Source organism: Mauremys mutica, chromosome 6, assembly GCF_020497125.1.
Source record: "Mauremys mutica isolate MM-2020 ecotype Southern chromosome 6, ASM2049712v1, whole genome shotgun sequence".
NCBI classification, from domain to species: Eukaryota; Metazoa; Chordata; order Testudines; family Geoemydidae; genus Mauremys; species Mauremys mutica.
The window spans coordinates 44,162,865-44,180,652 of NC_059077.1; the positions used below are offsets into that span (position 1 = coordinate 44,162,865).

Consider the following 17,788-nt stretch of genomic DNA (forward strand, 5'->3'; position numbering starts at 1 on the left):
AAAATTTCATGGACACATGACAGTACAACTTCAGTCTTATTCTAGGTATTTTAGTATAAAAGATCAACATTTTCAAGTAAGAATAAGCCCTGTGATCTCAATGGGACTTTTTAGTAAGACTCCTAAAATAAAATAGCTCTCTCAAGTAGTTTTTAAAACTGCTATTAATTTCTGATTTTAATTCCAAGTTATCCACATGAAAGAAACAAAAGAACCAAAATAAAAAAAAACTGATTTCCTGATAGATCTGAATAATTTAAAAAAATATATATATAATGATTTGTTATGTCAAAAAATAATATTTTTCTCTATTGTTAACGGTCAGAGAAATTTGTTACGATTATCTATTTTAAATATAGGACAAGGTATTAAGATTATATGAAGAGGAGAGCAAAAATAACCGGACATTTACCTGTTGTGCAGAAGCTGGTGTTTCTAAGATTTCTAAGAGTGTATCTCCCGGTTGCGTTCGTATCACATCAACTACAAGTCTTTTTGTCCTTTTCAGAGAAATAAACAATGGATATTATAAGACCGCTGTCATAGGAAGCATTTAGCTTCTTCATTTGTGACTCAATTAAAAATCACACACACAAAATGTTGGTATTTTGTCAAAGGTATTTTAGATTTCAGAGCTTCTATTAACAGGAGTATTAAACTAAATAATGGATTTTTGATATAGGCACATTTTTGTATCAAAGTTTATATGCTTCTGTTCCCTTTATTATTTGGGAGATTCAATCATCATGGTGATAGATGCTATAATAAGAATCTAGATAGCTAAATACAGGTGCATTTGTATCACTTAACTTAGAACTGACAAAGTGAGAGATGGAAACACAGATCTTTCCAAAGTCTGACACGTGCATAAATCTTTTATGAGCCACCTCGGGATTTATACTGAATATTTAGAAAGAAAGACATTTGCTGAACTTCAGAAGCAACATACAAATTAATAATGTGTATTACTGTGTACTGCTTAAAGAAAGAGGCATCTCTAGGAGCAGAGAACATGCAACTTTTTCTTACTAGCAAAAAAAAAAATTCTAAACAAAAAGGAAATTGCTATGTCCTGATATTTAAAGTGGTGGGTTTTTGTGGTTGTGGTAAGAAGTTATCAAATTCCTGCTGTCTTTTCATTCCACAGTTATTCCAAGAACATCCTGTTACACAGCTCTACTACAACACAATACATTGTTACACAAACTAGGTACATCTCTTTACAGGCTAATAGTATAAGTAATACATAGAGATTAATGGATAAAGAGTAATATATAGTATATGCCAGGCTTCAAAGAAAGAAAACGTAACAGCGTTTTTGAAAAAAAAAAAATCATTTTGAAGTATGAGCAGTGAAAGGTCTATGTTAAGTCCTCAAATAACTGTTTTTATCTATGTAAACCACTGTCTTAATTTTCAAGACTAAAAACATTTATATCCAACAAGAAATGGGGAGAAAAAAGATTTTACGGTCTTCTATTCTATTCCTTTCATTCTTTCTTGACACAAAACATTGGAGTTTGGATCAATTTCTTATTTATGTATTAGAAATTCTTACATAAGGAAAAAGGCAGCAGTGGCAATAACTCCAGAAATGTCAGTAAATCGAATTACCATATTCTGATGCATACATAGCTGGAGCAGGAAGTCTGCTCAACCTACTGGAGGCATGGTAGCAATGTTCTATTCCCTCTGTACATAGCTTCTCTTTACTGCATGTGACTTCTCAGACACACAGAATAGCTTCAGAGGGATTCATTCTGTCAGCTAGTGTTCCTGAATTCACTCCAATATGCCAGTGAAGCAGAAGCTCTCTCAAAATGAGTTTGTCCTAGCTATACTCAATTCAAATTTGACTCCTTCTATAGCTGCCTTCTCCAACCTTTGGTGATCTCCCTAGAACTTATTTCAGACGACAGAAATTTATTACAGCTATTTTATGCACTCATTCAGAAAAGGACTTAAGTACATGCTTAACATTGACTCAATGACTCTTGGGTATGTGCTTAAGTTCTTTTCTGAATACAAATGCTTTTCTGCACTGGGGCCATAGTTAATGGACTCCAAGTGCTGTTTAGGAGGAGAATGAGGTGCACCAGGGTACAGCTGTATACAGAACATATATTTTTCTCCTCAGTCACAAGCAGAGGTGCTGTCCTGCAACCAGAATTGGGCAAAACAACCCACTGATGAAGTTCTCCTTATGTACTGCTTTTTCATGCAAAATATATGCATACAAAACACCGGTACAAGACAGCACTAAATATCGTCCTTTGAAGAAATATATTTGCAATTTTTAAGCTTGAAAGTCCCAAAGGTTTCCTTGAATTTGAATATTCTAAAGATATTTTTAAAAACCTAAAATATTCTAATGAGTTTTATAGAAGAGATGCATCATTGAATTTGTAGAATATCTAGGAACAATTATTCATATACAGTATATCTGGTTGTATACCTAGATGCATACCATTTCAACATCAATTAATTATTTAAATAATGGCACAAGGTACACCTATAAAGTTTGCAGATACCAACCTGGGAGGGGATGCAAGTGCTTTGGAGGATAGGATTAAAATTCAAAATGATCTGGACAAACTGCAGAAATGGTCTGAAGTAAAATAGGGTGTAATTCAATAAGGACAAATGCAAAGTACTCCACTTAAGAAGAAACTATCAATTTCACACATACAAAATGGGAAATGACTGCCTAGGAAGGAGTACTGCAGAAAGAGCTCTTGGGGTCATAGTGGACCACAAGCTAAATATGAGTCAACTGTGTAACACTGTTGCAAAAAAAAAAAAAAAAGCAAAATTTATTCTGGGATATAATTAGCAGGAGTGTTGTAACAAAACACAAGAAGTAGTAATTCTGCTCTACTCCATGCTGATTAGGCCTCAACTGGAGTATTGTGTCCAATTCTGGGCACCACATTTCTGGAAAATGTGGACAAATTGAAGGAAGTCTAGAGAAGAGCAAAAAAATTATTGAAGGTCTAACAAACATGACCTATGAGGGAAGATTGAAAAAATTGAGTTTGTTTAGTCTGGAGAGGAGAAGATAGAGGGGACATGATAACAGTTTTAAAGTACATAAAAAGCTGCTACAAGGTGGAGGGAGAAAAATTATTCTTGTTAACCTCTGAGGATAGGACAAGAAGCAATGGGCTTAAATTGCAGTAACAGCGGTTTAGGTTGGACATCAGGAAAAACTTCCTGACTGTCTGGGGTGGTTAAGCACTGGAATAAATTGCCTAGGGAGTTTGTGGAATCTCCGTCGTTGGAGATTTTTAAGAGTAGGTTAGACAAATACCTGTCGGGGACGGTCTAGATAATACTTAATCCTGCTATGAGTGCAGGAAACTGGACTAGATGACCCTGTGAGGTTTCTTCCAGTCCTATGATTCTATGGCAGTAGAAAGTTTCTATGGATGTTCCTCTTAAGACAGGAAAGCTAATTGTCAGCTAAGGTAAGTGTATTTTCATCTCTTGAACAAAAATACACTGGAAGTTTAATTCTACTTTTGGAAACCTGACCCCCTCCTTAGAAACTATTAACAAAACCCTCATGTGTCATGCCAGATAAGCTTTAAAACCACAATAGGTTCCTCAGATTCTTTAAGTTTCTGAAGGGAAATTAACAACATATACATATATTAAACTAAATGGAATGTGCAAGTCAGTATGAGAATTAGCAAGAAAATCTGTCATTTACACACCCCACATTGCCAGTCTGTCAGATATTTAAAAATGTGAGTTTTCTTTTGACCTAGTTTCTAGAAATACTTAAGCATTCCATGCTCATGAAATTCCAGTATACTTCACAAAGGAAACAGGACAAGAGGCAAGTTAATCTTAACTGAGTTGAAGTTACAGTTAGAAATGATTAGCACTTTCTGAGAACCAGGCTCTCTTTCAGCATTGGATAAGACACTGAATTCCAGGTGTACAGGGTATTTTTTTATAAAACTGTACATAAGTTTTAAGCTACTTATAAGAACAGATTTAAGAGCATAAGGCTGAAAGTACAAGACTGGGGGATCCAGTCTTCTCTAATTTTCATGTAATTTTTAGTTGTGGAAATATTAAAAAATATGTTTTTCAAATCACTAAAAGACTGAGTTAATGCTGATCAATATAGATACTTATTTTTACAGCTAGTTTACTTCCTTTCCTCTGCTTCAGTTACAACTAATGTGTTTTGCTTTTATTGACCATAAAGTCCTTTTGTATTTAACTGGTGAAAGCAAGTTAGTTGAGGATTAGACCAGGTAAGAGAAAGGATGCTGGTAGGGAGGGCGAAGTCAATGGTCACCATGGCAGGTGTGATGTCCTTCCCTGTTACAGAAGTTGGTCTGGGAGTCACTGTAGATCACTGACATCACCAAGTGGCATATTCAGTCTTGGTCTGGACACAGTTGCGTCTGGCAAAAAAGTGATCCATGACTTTGCAACCTCCTGATTGGATTATTGCAATTAAAAACACACAGCATAGAATGCAGCTGCTAACTTCGTCCTGACGGTTTTTAATGCACCCATTTTTAGTGGACATAAACTTGGAAGTGTTATTTATTATGGTAGCTACTAGAGGGCCCAACCAGCTTGGGGCCCCATTGTGCTAGGCACTGTACAAATAGATAGAAAAAACAGACCGGGTGAGAAGGGAAACAGCCAAAGACAAAATGATTTGGCCAAGGTCACAGCAGGTGAATGGCAAAGCTAGGGCTAGAACCCAGGCCTTCAGCTCTGTGCCTTATCCACTAGGCGACACTCCCTCAATGCAATGGAGAAACTAGTCTTGTTCAAGCAGAGCTTTAGTAATCAGAACTTCTTAAAGAGATTATACAAATGTATCATATTTCACACATTCATGACCTTTATCTTAGTTTTAAAAAGCTACAGTTCACTAACTCCAAAAGAAGCTACTTCTAGAGAAATAAATTAGATCTTTTGGGAAATATATGCCCTAATTAGTGCATGAATATTGGAATATGAGACCCCCCAAGCCCAGATTGGTGTAGGTAAGAGGATTCTGAGCGTTTTAGCAGCTCATCTTTTCACTTGTGAGAAGCGCAGTGTATTTCCACCATTGCAGTACTGTTATGAGAATCGTGCATGCCTAAGGAGTCATTTAAAAAACACATATTCCAAACTAGACGTTCCTGTAAACACTGTCCAATTATGCACATAAACTGGTGGGTTAATATCTGTGGTTATCACAAATACTATACACATGCGTAACTATTTTACAAAAGCACCAAACAGTTTCAAAATTTATATTGATTATCTCCCAATACGATTAATAAAACATACTTTTAAAGAGTGATGATTTAATATTCATAACAGCTTGCAGACTGCCAGCTATCTAAACTCATATTCGCTATTTAGATATAGAGCAGATACAGCATGAAAGTTTCTCTACACTGCCCAACAAATGTACAAAAATCCTGTTTTGCAGGAGCCACATTTAGTGAGATGTTTGAATGGGAATGAGGCAAAACTTTTCTTAGCACTGACTGATACCCTTATGGGGAGTTTCCACTGACACACCAACTGGATGGCCAGTTTTTATAATTATGTCTATTCTAAAAGGTGCAAGAGTTATTGAACAAACATCCTAAGTCAGCTGTGATTATTTACAATTGAAACTGTAGTTCAACTCTGCATAAATCAATTTGAAAATCTCTTTAAAAATCAGATTAGCAGAAACTGAGAAAAACACTCTCTAACAAAGAGCATGAAATATAATGAGAGATTGCAGGGAGAGAAAAACTTAAGCTTTAATTTAAACAATAGTTTCATGCCATCGATCCCAATTACAGAAGAAACTAGTTGTACAATACACCCAAGGCAATGAGCAAACAAAGAAAAAAAGACAAACTGAAATAAAATGGTGGCACTACTAAGCCATACAGTAAATATCACCACTCACTCCAATCCCTTTCCTCATCCTTCATCTCTACATTGTCGATGTAAGCTTTAAGTTGCTCAGGGCTGAGACCTTGTCATTCTGTCTGTAAGTTGCCTAGACACTGATGTCATATAAATAATACAAACGTGTTGAGATGTTCCTATACTCTTGCCTAGTGTTTTGTTTTAGAAACTACAGAAGTCATGCAAGCAGCTTTACATCAAACTACATATGCAAAGTTACCAAAAAGGACCCCAAAGTGTTTGAAAGTTACGTTTCAGATCAATGAGCATGAACAACTGCTGTACTGATAGCAAACCAATCCCTTTCCTTTAACTCCTGGACCATAAAACTGTATGATCAATGTGTGGGAAATTCTAGAGGAAGTTCTCTCTACCAGCTAAATTGTAAGATTTGTTTAGGGAAAACACCCTTAAGGTTAAGAATTGTAGAGTGTGTGCTTGCAATTGTAAACACTGTGGTAAAATGACTTTCCTCCAAAGTAAAGCTTTAGTTGCCAGTTAATAAAGCTAAATTACTTTTCAGATTCAATAAGTACATTAAAAATATTGGTGTTTAGTATGAGCACTGCTGAGTGAGATTGTAGCTGCACTATAGGCCTGCACAGAACGAGGTTTAATTTAAAGACTGTCTAGCCAGCCCACAGGTTGTAAAAAAAGTGTAAAAATAGCAGTTTTAGAAGGTTAGCACTTGCATCCATTTTCAATAGTGAAAAGAGATATTGAACAACGCATAATTTGCAGGTAGGTTAAATGTGAATATATCCAATGAAATAGGGATGAGGTTAATTTAAAAATAAAAATAGCTATACAGAACTTTTGATATAATGCACTTGCCTACAGGTTTTACCAATAGTATTTTTCAACCATCTGAAGAAAAAGGAAGCCAGTGAATATTATTCTCTCCCCCTGCGTAAGTCATCCAGTGTTTTTGAGCTGAGAGGACAGTAACATCCTGTACAAATACTGGTCAGACAAACATTTCCAAGTGTTTTCAATTTAGAGGAAGGAGGGCAGAGTTGGATTTGCCTTCCAGTCTAGACAGCAACTCATCCTGAATTATGGGAAAAGATCACGTGTTAGGACAGTATCTGTTTCACAGTGTGCAATAATGCAAGTAGCCATAACTTTATAAGAGCTAAACTATTGATGTTTTACAAAGTTTGTTTCAGACTTCGAAAGATTTTGGATGGGGTGGCGAATTGACTGGTCTATTTGATACAGATCCTTCTTGTTTCAGGTCAATAGTCTGAATCTGAGCTAGGTCCATATGACCTAAACTAATAACCATTTGATGGCCTATGTGAAATGTGCTGGTAGTTTTTCTGACATCCATATAATGAGCTTGCTAAGGAAATTTAATACATCAGAAACATGCTCATTTCTACATTTTTAATTGATAGGAGTTAAACTAACTTTTAATTAAGAAATAAGAAGTTTAATTATCTGTTACAATGCTAAGGATATTACAAACTGGAAAAGAGCCCAAATCACTGATGACAAAAGGCTTTCGTTACTCCTGAAAAACAAGTTAATCTTTGTGTGACGCACATCAGCAATATTATAAAACAGATCCTTCTTAATACAAGAAAATAATGTACACAGAACAAACTAAATTCTAATGAATGAGGAAAATCTGTCCTAACATGTCAAACTTCAAAAGAACATTAAAGCTTTCAAATGTTACTTTTCATGTAATGAAATCCAACAATATCAAATCTTTAAGCATCAAAAGGCATTTCATCACCTCCCCTCCCTAAAAAAAAAAAGGGAGGTAAAAATCATAATGAATTAGAGGTACAATCTAACTATATACACATCTTACTGTTGTATTCAAGCTTTAAATTGTTTTCTCACTGTTTCCCTCTTGCCAGGTCATACTTCACTCAAGTCTTGGCTATTATGTCATGAGCAACCTCTGCAGCCAATGGCAAAGGGAGGAGAGACAGTCCAGATGTGGTCCACACTAAGTGAGTTTGTAATTCCCCGATCTAAACAAGTGTGTTGTGTTTTTCAGAGCACCACTATTCCTATTAACATCAATAGAGGCTTAGCACGTCTGAAAATCAAGAAACTTATCTAGGTGCCCAAATAAGGATTTAGAGTTGGGATTTTCATATGCGCCTACATGACTCAGAAGCACCAATCTCATTCACTTCCAAGAGGATTTGTGATCTTAAGTCACTTGGGTGTCTAAAATAGATTTTTCAAAAGCACTGAAGTTTGAAATCAGCGGTTTAAGTCTTAACTAACCTTTGAGTTTTGCCAGAATTACATCCTAAACTCTTAGGCCTGGTCTACACTACGATTTTAGGTCGAATTTAGCAGCATTACCTCGATTGAATCCTGCACCCGTCCACACGACGAAGCCCCTTTTTCGACTTAAAGGGCTCTTAAAATTGATTTCTTTACTCCACCTCCGACGAGGGGATTAGCGCTGAAATTAGCCTTGCTGGATCGAATTGGGGTAGTGTGGATGCAATTCGATGGTATTGGCCTCCAGAAGCTATCCCAGAGTGCTCCATTGTGACCGCTCTGGACAGTGCTCTCAACTCAGATGCACTGGCCAGGTAGACAGGAAAAGTCCCGCGAACATTTGAATTTCATTTCTTGTTTGGACACCGTTGCGAGCTGATCAGCACAGGTGACGATGCAGAGCTCATCAGCAGAGGTGACCATGGAGTCCTAGAATTGCAAAAGAGCTCCAGCATGGACCAAACGGGAGGTACGGGATCTGATCGCTGTATGGGGAGACGAATCCGTGCTAGCTGAACTCCGTTCCAGTAAACGAAATGCCAAAACATTTGAAAAAACATCTCCAAAGGCATGAAGGACAGAAGCTATAGCAGGGACTTGTGGCAGTGCCACGTGAAAATTAAGGCCCTCAGGCAAGCCTACCAAAAAACCAGAGAGGCAAACAGCCGCTCCGGGTCACAGCCCCAAACATGCCGCTTCTATGATGAGCTGCATGCCATTTTAGGGGGTGCAGCCACCAGTACCCCAACCCTGTGTTTTGACTCTGTCAATGGAGTAGGATGCAACACGGAAGCAGGTTTTGGGGATGAGGAAGATGATGATGATGAGGTTGAAGATAGTTCACAGCAGGGAAGCGAAGAAACTGGTTCCCCCAACAGCCAGGATCTGTTTCTCACCTGGGACCTGGAGCCAGTACTCCCCGAACCCACCCAAGGCGGGCTCCCGGACCCTGAAGGCAGAGAAGGGACCTCTGGTGAGTGTACCTTTGTAAATATACATGGTTTAAAAGCAAGCGTGTTTAATGATTAATTTGCCCTGGCATTTGCGGTCAGTACAGCTACTGGAAAAGTCTGTTAACGTGTCTGGGGATGGAGCAGAAATCCTCCAGGGACATCTCCATAAAGCTCTCCTGAATGTACTCCCAAAGCCTTTGCAAAAGGTTTCTGGGGAGGTCAGCCTTATTCCGTCCTCCATGGTAGGACACTTTACCATGCCAGGCCAGTAGCATGTATGCGGGAATCATTGCAGAACAAAGCATTGCAGCGTATGGTCCCGGTGTTTGCTGACATTCAAAAAACACCTGTTCTTTATCTCTCTGTGTTATCCTCAGGAGAGTGATATCATTCATGGTCACCTGGTTGAAATAGGGTGCTTTTATTAAGTGGACATTCAGAGGTGCCTGTTCCTGCTGGGCTGTTTGCCTGTGGCTGAACAGAAATGTTCCCCGCTGTTAGCCACGTGGTGGGGGGGAAGGGTGAAGCCATCAAAATGCAACCTTGTAACGAAAGCACATGTGCTATGTAATGTTAACAGCAAGGTTTACCGTAAGAGTGTACCCATTGTTCTATAAAATGTATCTTTTTAACTACCATTCTCCTTTTTTTCCCCCTCCACCAGCTGCATATGTTTCTCCTTCCCAGAGGCTAGCGAAGATTAGAAGGCGAAAAAAAAATGCACTTGGGATGAAATGTTCTCTGAGCTCATGCTGTCCTCCCACACTGACAGAGCATAGCAGAATGCGTGGAGGCAGACAATGTCAGAGTGCAGGAAAGCACAATATGAACGCGAGGAGAGGAGGCGGGCTGAACAGAGTAAGTGGCGGGTTGAAGATGACAGGTGGTGTCAGCTTCCTAACAGAAGGCAGGAGTCAATGCTCAGGCTGCTGGAGCATCAAACTCAGGAAAGGCAGCAGGAGCACAGACCGCCGCTACAGCCCCTGTGTAACCAACCGCCCTCCTCCCCAAGTGCCATAGCTTCCTCACCCAGATGCCCAAGAACGCGGTGGAGGGGCCTCCGGCCACCCAGCCACTCCAACGCAGAGGATTGCCCAAGCAACAGAAAGCTGGCATTCAATAAGTTTTAAAGTACACTGTGTCCTTGTCCATCCCTCCTCCCCCACCCCACCCGGTGCTTCCCTCCTCCCACATCCTTCCCGGGCTACCTTGGCAGTTATCCCCCTATTTGTGATGAATTAATAAAGAATGCATGAATGTGAAGCAACAATGACTTTATTGCCTCTGCAAGTGGTGATCGAAGGGGGGAGGGGAGGGTGGTTAGCTTACAGGGAAGTAGAGTGAACCAAGGGGGGTGCAGGTCATCAAGGAGAAACAAAACAGAACTTTCACACCGTAGCCTGGCCAGTCATGAAACTGGTTTTCAAAGCTTCTCTGATGCGCACCGCGCTCTCCTGTACTCTGCTCACTGCCCTGGTGTCTGGCTGCACGTAATCAGCAGCCAGGCGATTTGCCTCAACTTCCCACCCCGCCATAAACGTCTCCCCCTAACTCTCACAGATATTGTGGAATGCACAGCAAGCAGTAATAACAATGGGAATATTGGTTTCGCTGAGGTCTATCCGAGTCAGTAAACAGCACCAGCGAACTTTTAAATGTCCAAATGTACATTCTATCACCATTCTGCACTTGCTCATCCTATAGTTGAACAGCTCCTGACTACTGTCCAGGCTGCCTGTGTATGGCTTCATGATCCATGGCATTAAGGTGTAGGCTGGGTCCCCAAAGATAACTATAGGCATTTCAACATCCCCAACGGTTATTTTCTGGTCTGGGAAGAAAGTCCCTTCCTGCAGCTTTTGAAACAGACCAGAGTTCCTGAAGACGGGAATGTCATGTACCTTTCCCGGCCATCCCACGTTGATGTTGGTGAAACGTCCCTTGTGATCCATGAGTGCTTGCAGCAGCATTGAAAAGTACCCCTTTCAGTTTATGTACTCGCTGGCTTGGTGCTCCGGTGCCAAGATAGGGAAATGGGTTCCATCTATAGCCCCACCACAGTTAGGGAATCCTATTGCAGCAAAGCCATCCACTATGGCCTGCACATTTCCCAAAGTCACTACCCTTGATATCAGCAGCTCTTTGATTGCATTGGCTACTTGGATCACAGCAGCCCCACAGTAGATTTGCCCACTCCAAATTGATGCCCGACTGACCGGTAGCTGTCGGGTGTTGCAAGCTTCCACAGGGCTATCGCCACTTGCTTCTCAACTATGAGGGCTGCTCTCATCTTGGTATTCTGGCGCTTCTGGGCAGGGGAAAGCAGGTCACAAAGTTCCATGAAAGTGCCCTTACGCATCCGAAAATTTCGCAGCCACTGGGAATCGTCCCAGACCTGCAACGCTATGCGGTCCCACCAATCTGTGCTTGTTTCCCGGGCCAAGAATCGGCGTTCCACAGCATGAGCCTGCCCCATTAACACCATGATGTGCACACTGCTGGGGCCTGTACTTTGTGAGAAGTCTATGTCCATGTCTATGTTCTCATCACCGTGCTGCCATCGCCTCCTCGTCTGGTTTCGTGTTTTGCAGGTTCTGGTTCTGCATATACTGCAGGATAATGCATGTGATGTTTACAGTGCTCATAATTGCGGCGGTGATCTGAGCAGGCTCCATGTTCCCAGTGCTATGGCATCTGCGCTGAAAAAAGGCGCAAAACAATTGTCTGCTCTGACGGAGGGAGGGGCCATGACGACATGGCTTACAGGGAATTAAAATCAACAAAGGGGGTGGCTTTGCATCAAGGAGAAACACAAACAACTGTCACACAGAATGGCCCCCTCAAGGATTGAACTCAAAACCCTGGGTTTAGCAGGCCTTTGATTTCACGGAAGTGGGGGGAGAGCAAATGAATACAAAACAAATCTGGTCTATTTCTCATTTTGATCCACTCCATCTATCTTATACATCTTAGGCTGGCAGCATACAGACAGTGCAGTACAACTGCTAGCCATCGTCATCTCCTGGGTGCTCGCCAGAAGACGGTGCAGCATGACTGAGGAATGACCTGGCAGAATCACTCCCATGTCTGCCCAGGTGCCCCTGACTGACCCCACCGAGGTCGGCTAAAAGAGCACCCAGGAGTACGACGACGATGGCTACCAGTCGTAATGCACTGTCTGCTGCCAAAAGGCAATGAGCTGCTGCTGTGTAGCAATGCAGTCGCCTGTCTGCCAGCACCCAGAAGACGTACGGTGACGGTAAGCTGAGCTTGCCATGGTATGGCGTCTGCACAGGTAACCCAGGAAAAAAGGCGTGAAACGATTGTCTGCCGTTGCTTTCACGGAGGGAGGGAGGGAGGGAAGGAGAGAGGGGCCTGACGGCATGTACCCAGAACAACCTGCAACACGGATTTTGCCCCATCAGGCATTGAGATCTCAAGCCAGAATTCCAGTGGGCAGTGGAGACTGCGGGAACTGTGGGATAGCTACCCACAGTGCAACACTCCGGAAGTTGGCGCCAGCCTCGGTACTGTGGACGCAGTCCGCCGAGTTAATGCACTTAGAGCATTTTGTGTGGGGACACACACAATCGACTGTATAAAAATGATGTCTAAAAAACTGACTTCTATAAATTCGACCTAATTTCGTAGTGTAGACATACCCTTAGGGGGCAAATTTCATGCTGAATCTGGCCTTAAGTTTTGATTATAAAACTATCTTTGACCTCATGCTGCGTTGCCAAGGAGGTTGCACAAGGTACGAGTCAGCACAGGATTTGGCTAGTGGCTGGCAAAGCATCGGACTGTCTTTACATCAACCAAAAGGCCCAAGCTATGGACTTAACTATTTGTAGACCGCTAGTCAAATGAATGGTTGTGGAGGGCATACAGTCTGAAAAACATTTCTTTAAAAAATTTCCAATTAGAACACTATAGTAATTACAAACCTGAATAAAGTTATAAAGTTAGTTTACATTACTGGTATTGCTTGTTTTAACAAAAACATTGCCCAAGAGATATATATTTAATGAACAAACCGTACTTTATCATCAACCCTTTGAGATCTTGATCTTCACCTTCCTGTAACTCATATTTGCTGGTCAAAGAGAGTGAAATCTCTGTCTTTGCAAGTTGACTCAACGTATTTTCCTTGTTAGGATCATTGGGATCAACAGCTCCTTCCCCTGTAGAAAAAAATATGGCTCTTATTCTGCCAGTTCACTGACATGTGACAAGAACTGGAGCATGAACCAGAATACTGGGAAACATGTTAAAGGAAGCAGAAAACTATTCAAAGATCTATCCACATGTACTATATCTAGACAAATAACTGTTTAATTCAAAATTTTTCTTCGGCCATAAAACAATCAATACCTTCCCTCCATTTAGAAACAGGAAAATTGTAGCATTTCGTTTTTTCGGAAAATATCCAATAGAAGTTACCTATCTATATATCTAGGCAAAGATTTTTTTAATACTAAAACCTGAGATTTTTGCCACCTTGAATGGATTTTTCTTTCAAGACAGTTATCCAGATAGGGCTCAAATATGTGTGTCTCTTTACCAAAGAAGTTGTGCAGTTATTTAACTTCCATAATCAGGAAAAAAATAAAATAATAAAAATAGAACTAATCATTACTGATAGTGTTCCTATTATTAACTTGCTTCTGAGGCACCCAAAATATGCTAGACATTTTTTAAACAAAGGTGGTGTGATCCCTGCACTAATAGCTCTATTCATCTTCTTGTAGCCTTAGTCCCATCTATGTTGGGTCAGCTCTGTGTCTCCTCCATTCCAGTCTGCCTTGAGGCAGTTCCTTGGAAACTCCACAGCTGATCAAATCCTTTTTATATAGCATCCATCCATCTAGCATCCCAACCCTTTTCTTATCCTTCATTTTTAAGTTTAACACCCTGTTTCCTGTATATTCGTCTGATCATCTTTTCATGTGATCAAACCATCTAAGCCTGGATTCCCTCAGCTTTCCTATAATTGGTCTCACCTTCACATTTTCCCTAATGTGTTTGGTTCTGATGGTCCACCCTTGTAACTCCAAGCAACAATTTTAACATTTTAATTTCCATTGTATTCAAGATCCACTCCTCTCTCTTCTTTGGTGCTGAGCATTCAGAGCTATACAAAAAGCACAGGCCTAATAATTATTGTATAGATCTTTGCCTATCAAATAGAAAAGTTTCTCCTAACTCCTACTGCAGATCACTTCAATCGCTTCTCTCCATGTAGTCCATGACATTCCTATTCTGCTTTGTCACTGAGTTCACCATTACCCTGTACTACTGAACCTAGGAACTCGAACTTCTATACCTTTGCTAGTGGCTGGCCCCCCAGACTTACAGTCTCGTTGCCTTCCTGAAACTTATCATTGAATCTACAGACTTTCTGCTGATTTTCATGCCATTTGTTTCAAGTATGCACGTCATCTCACTAAATTTTCCACTTCCTCTCTGCTCTCTCCCACAAGTACATTATCATCTACAAAAAGCATGCATCAGCATGACACTCTCAATGTTTTCTGTAACCGCATCAAGCACCATGGTGAACAAAAAGAGGCTTGGTGCAGAGTCTCAATGCACTCTGATTCTTAACTGAAATGGTTCGATTACTTCACATGACTTTTTAACTGCGGTAGCAGCACCCACATACATGTCCTGGATGAGTCTGATCGCTTTCAGATATCTTTTCCATCCTCTTAAACAACTATATGACTTTTTTCAGAACATGCTCTTAAGCCTTCAAGACCTCTTTTCTCTTTATTTTTCCACTAGCAATCATAATGTAAAGATAGCATCCATCATTGATTTGTCTGGCACAAATCCAAACTCATTGTTGCTGACTTACTTCTCTTCATAGCCTCTTATCAATAATCAGACTGAATTTGCCTGTTTCACTATTCTATAGAGGACTACTTCTCAAAATTAAAGTCCGTCTACTTTTATGGAAATTTGGTTTGCACAGCCCCTTCCATACATTCAGTAAGGTTATTTAAATATGTGATAGGACTCTATTCAATTACAGAGAGCTAGATGTTTCTGCTGAAATTATTGATGTTGGAGAGTTAAATGATATCATTATGCTCCAGAATAAATACCCATTGTGAGTAGTTCATACCTCTCAGCGCTACTGTGCGCTCTGGGAGACAGCTCTCCTTTGATTCTCATTTTAGAATATCTTTTCAGTTATAATAGCTGCAAAAATCATTTTAGGAACAAGTCTTAAATTCTGCAGACGCTGAAGAGGCCAAACAAGTACCCCCCCCCATATGGCAGTTTAGGGCCAGTCCCTGGATTACTATAACGAACAGACCAAACGGGGTGTGGGGGGAGAGGAGGGGAAGACAGAGAGAAAGAAAACTTACCAAGGAAAGACTCTACATCAGGAACAGCCCCTAGCCCCTCCAGCAATTCATTCAGTAGGTCATTCTGCTCAGGAGCAATGGCATCCTGGTGTTCTAACAGCAGCTATAAACAAGTGCAAACAAAATGATTATCAGCGAAACTAATGAAAATACTCAATTTCTCCAAATGGTGCAATATACTCACAAATAGAATGCTCAAAATAAAGTCTTCAGAGCCACAGTGGGCTTACAACATGAATAAGGACTATGGAGGACCAAAGGAAAGAAAGTGCTTGCTTACAGGCTGTGGTTTCAAGACTGATGGTTCTATTTCCCAGTCTGATGGTTGGCTCACCCTTGGATCAATATTAGAATGCCAGCAAATATATACAAACCCAAGGGAGTGAGTCCTCAAAATATTAAAACATGTGGGTAAAAGCTCCAATTTAGCAGCTGCTTAAACAATTAACAAAACATCACTAAACAGAATCAGAATTGGCACTTCACTTGACAGTCTTAGACACCAAGGAATAAGGCCTCTGATCAGCAAGACACTTAAGCATATGCTGAAGTGCTTTGTTGGATCAGGACCTTAATGGACAAGGGGACTGAACTGTCTTCTTCATACTGGTGACCTCATCAGAGCAGGGTTAATTCACACCATGCTATGCAGAATGAGGAGGCTCACACTGCTGATGCTTATTGCTGTATTTTTTTTTTTAAATACAGGATTTCCTACTCCTGTGATCAATTTGCTACTTTTCCAATATGCTCCTAGTGCCAGTATCAGTGATTTTATTGGCACTAAGATAACAGGAAGTACAAACTATTAATAATACAACTTGTATTGCAGCTGTGCACACCTCCAAGGAGGAACAGTTTCGCAGTCCATAAAAAGCCTCTGAGAACAAACTTGTATATGTTGCATTATTAAAAAAAAGCACAAATGGTATGGGCCTGAAGAATGAGTTTCCTGTAATTAGACTGCTCGTTTCTGTACCTATCACTAGCATTTACTTGAGGAAGCAAGTGGCACTGTGCAGAGTTTGATAACAGTTTGTGTTTGCTAGTTCTCAAGGTCTGTTTTCCACATAAACAGGATTCTTACTATGGAAGTCTGTTTTAAGGTTATGGTGCCCATGGCCACCAGTTTAAACTGAATTTAAATACAAGTGGAGTAAAACATATGCTATATTTACAGATTTCAGAACTCTGATCGTTTAGAGAGTGAAAAGCCTATTCAAATCAAAAGCTGTGTTCACTGAAATATAGAGGCAGCTAAAAAACTTCGTATCCGGGAAATCAAAGGCACATTAAAGATTCTGGGGGAGACATTCAAAGAAAACAATGGCAGTTTGGTGCATAACTAACATTTTGCTTTTGAAAATTTCCCTCAGTCTCATCTACATGAGTGCCCTGACATTATATTTTATATAGTGTATGCTGTGCATGTATTCATGCGTACACTGAAATTGCAAATTTAAGACATACAGAAATTTATGATCTTTAGATATAAAGCTGCCTTGTTTCAAGCCTTAACTACGTCCTCCATACACATATGAACTACATGAAATCTTGGAAGAAAAGACTGTCCCCTTTGACTAGTGTTCTACCGCATGACAAGTAATTTATATCAAAAGTCTTCAGTTAATCCTGATGAAGTACAGAACACACTAAACCAGATTACACACGAAGTGACAAATGAGAGGTTCCACATAATCATTTGCACCATATGAGATTCAGCCTCTAAGTCACAAACTTGACAATAGCATAGCAGGAGTTGAATATCATGCTGGACACCTAAATGAAACAAGTTAAGTGTTGACAAACAGACAGGAAATGAAACAAATACATCCTCAATTCAAACTTGAAGTGGCAGTTGTCTTTAATCTAGCAAACACTATGTTTCCTGGCAGGCTTAGCCATTAGTTCTTGCATGAGTAAGGCTAATTTTTAACTCACTGTCTTGGGAGTGAAGTATTCCATATTTAAAAAAAAAAATCCATGATTTAACATTTCTGGGTTTTGCACATTAGTGGATGACTGGTAGTCTACTAGCTGTGGAAGGACCATATGGTATACATCTAAATTATGTCCTACTGAATCACACTATAAACTACAGTTTCTGCATTTCATCTGTTCCTTATCCAGAATAAACATACTTGCAGGATACCACTGCCCCCTAAATCACACTCTTACATCTGCTTCCAGCCAAACACATGATGGAATACCAAAGTCATAAAATGTACAAGATTTTACTTTCATCTCAAAGTCACACTAACTCTAAAAAAAAAC

General features: G+C 40.1%; 1 protein-coding gene across 3 annotated transcripts in view; it reads right to left on the reverse strand.

Annotated features, from left to right (window-relative positions):
- IQGAP2 (IQ motif containing GTPase activating protein 2) overlaps positions 1 to 17,788 on the reverse strand; it is a 245,345-nt gene that overhangs the window by 13,878 nt on the left and 213,679 nt on the right. For all 3 annotated transcript variants that reach the window (XM_045020504.1, XM_045020505.1, XM_045020506.1), the window contains 3 exons: positions 15,515 to 15,617; positions 13,180 to 13,321; positions 413 to 500 (listed from right to left, as the gene is read on the reverse strand). In XM_045020504.1, the coding sequence (XP_044876439.1) occupies positions 413 to 500; positions 13,180 to 13,321; positions 15,515 to 15,617 (333 nt within the window). The remainder of the gene's footprint in view (positions 1 to 412; positions 501 to 13,179; positions 13,322 to 15,514; positions 15,618 to 17,788) is intronic.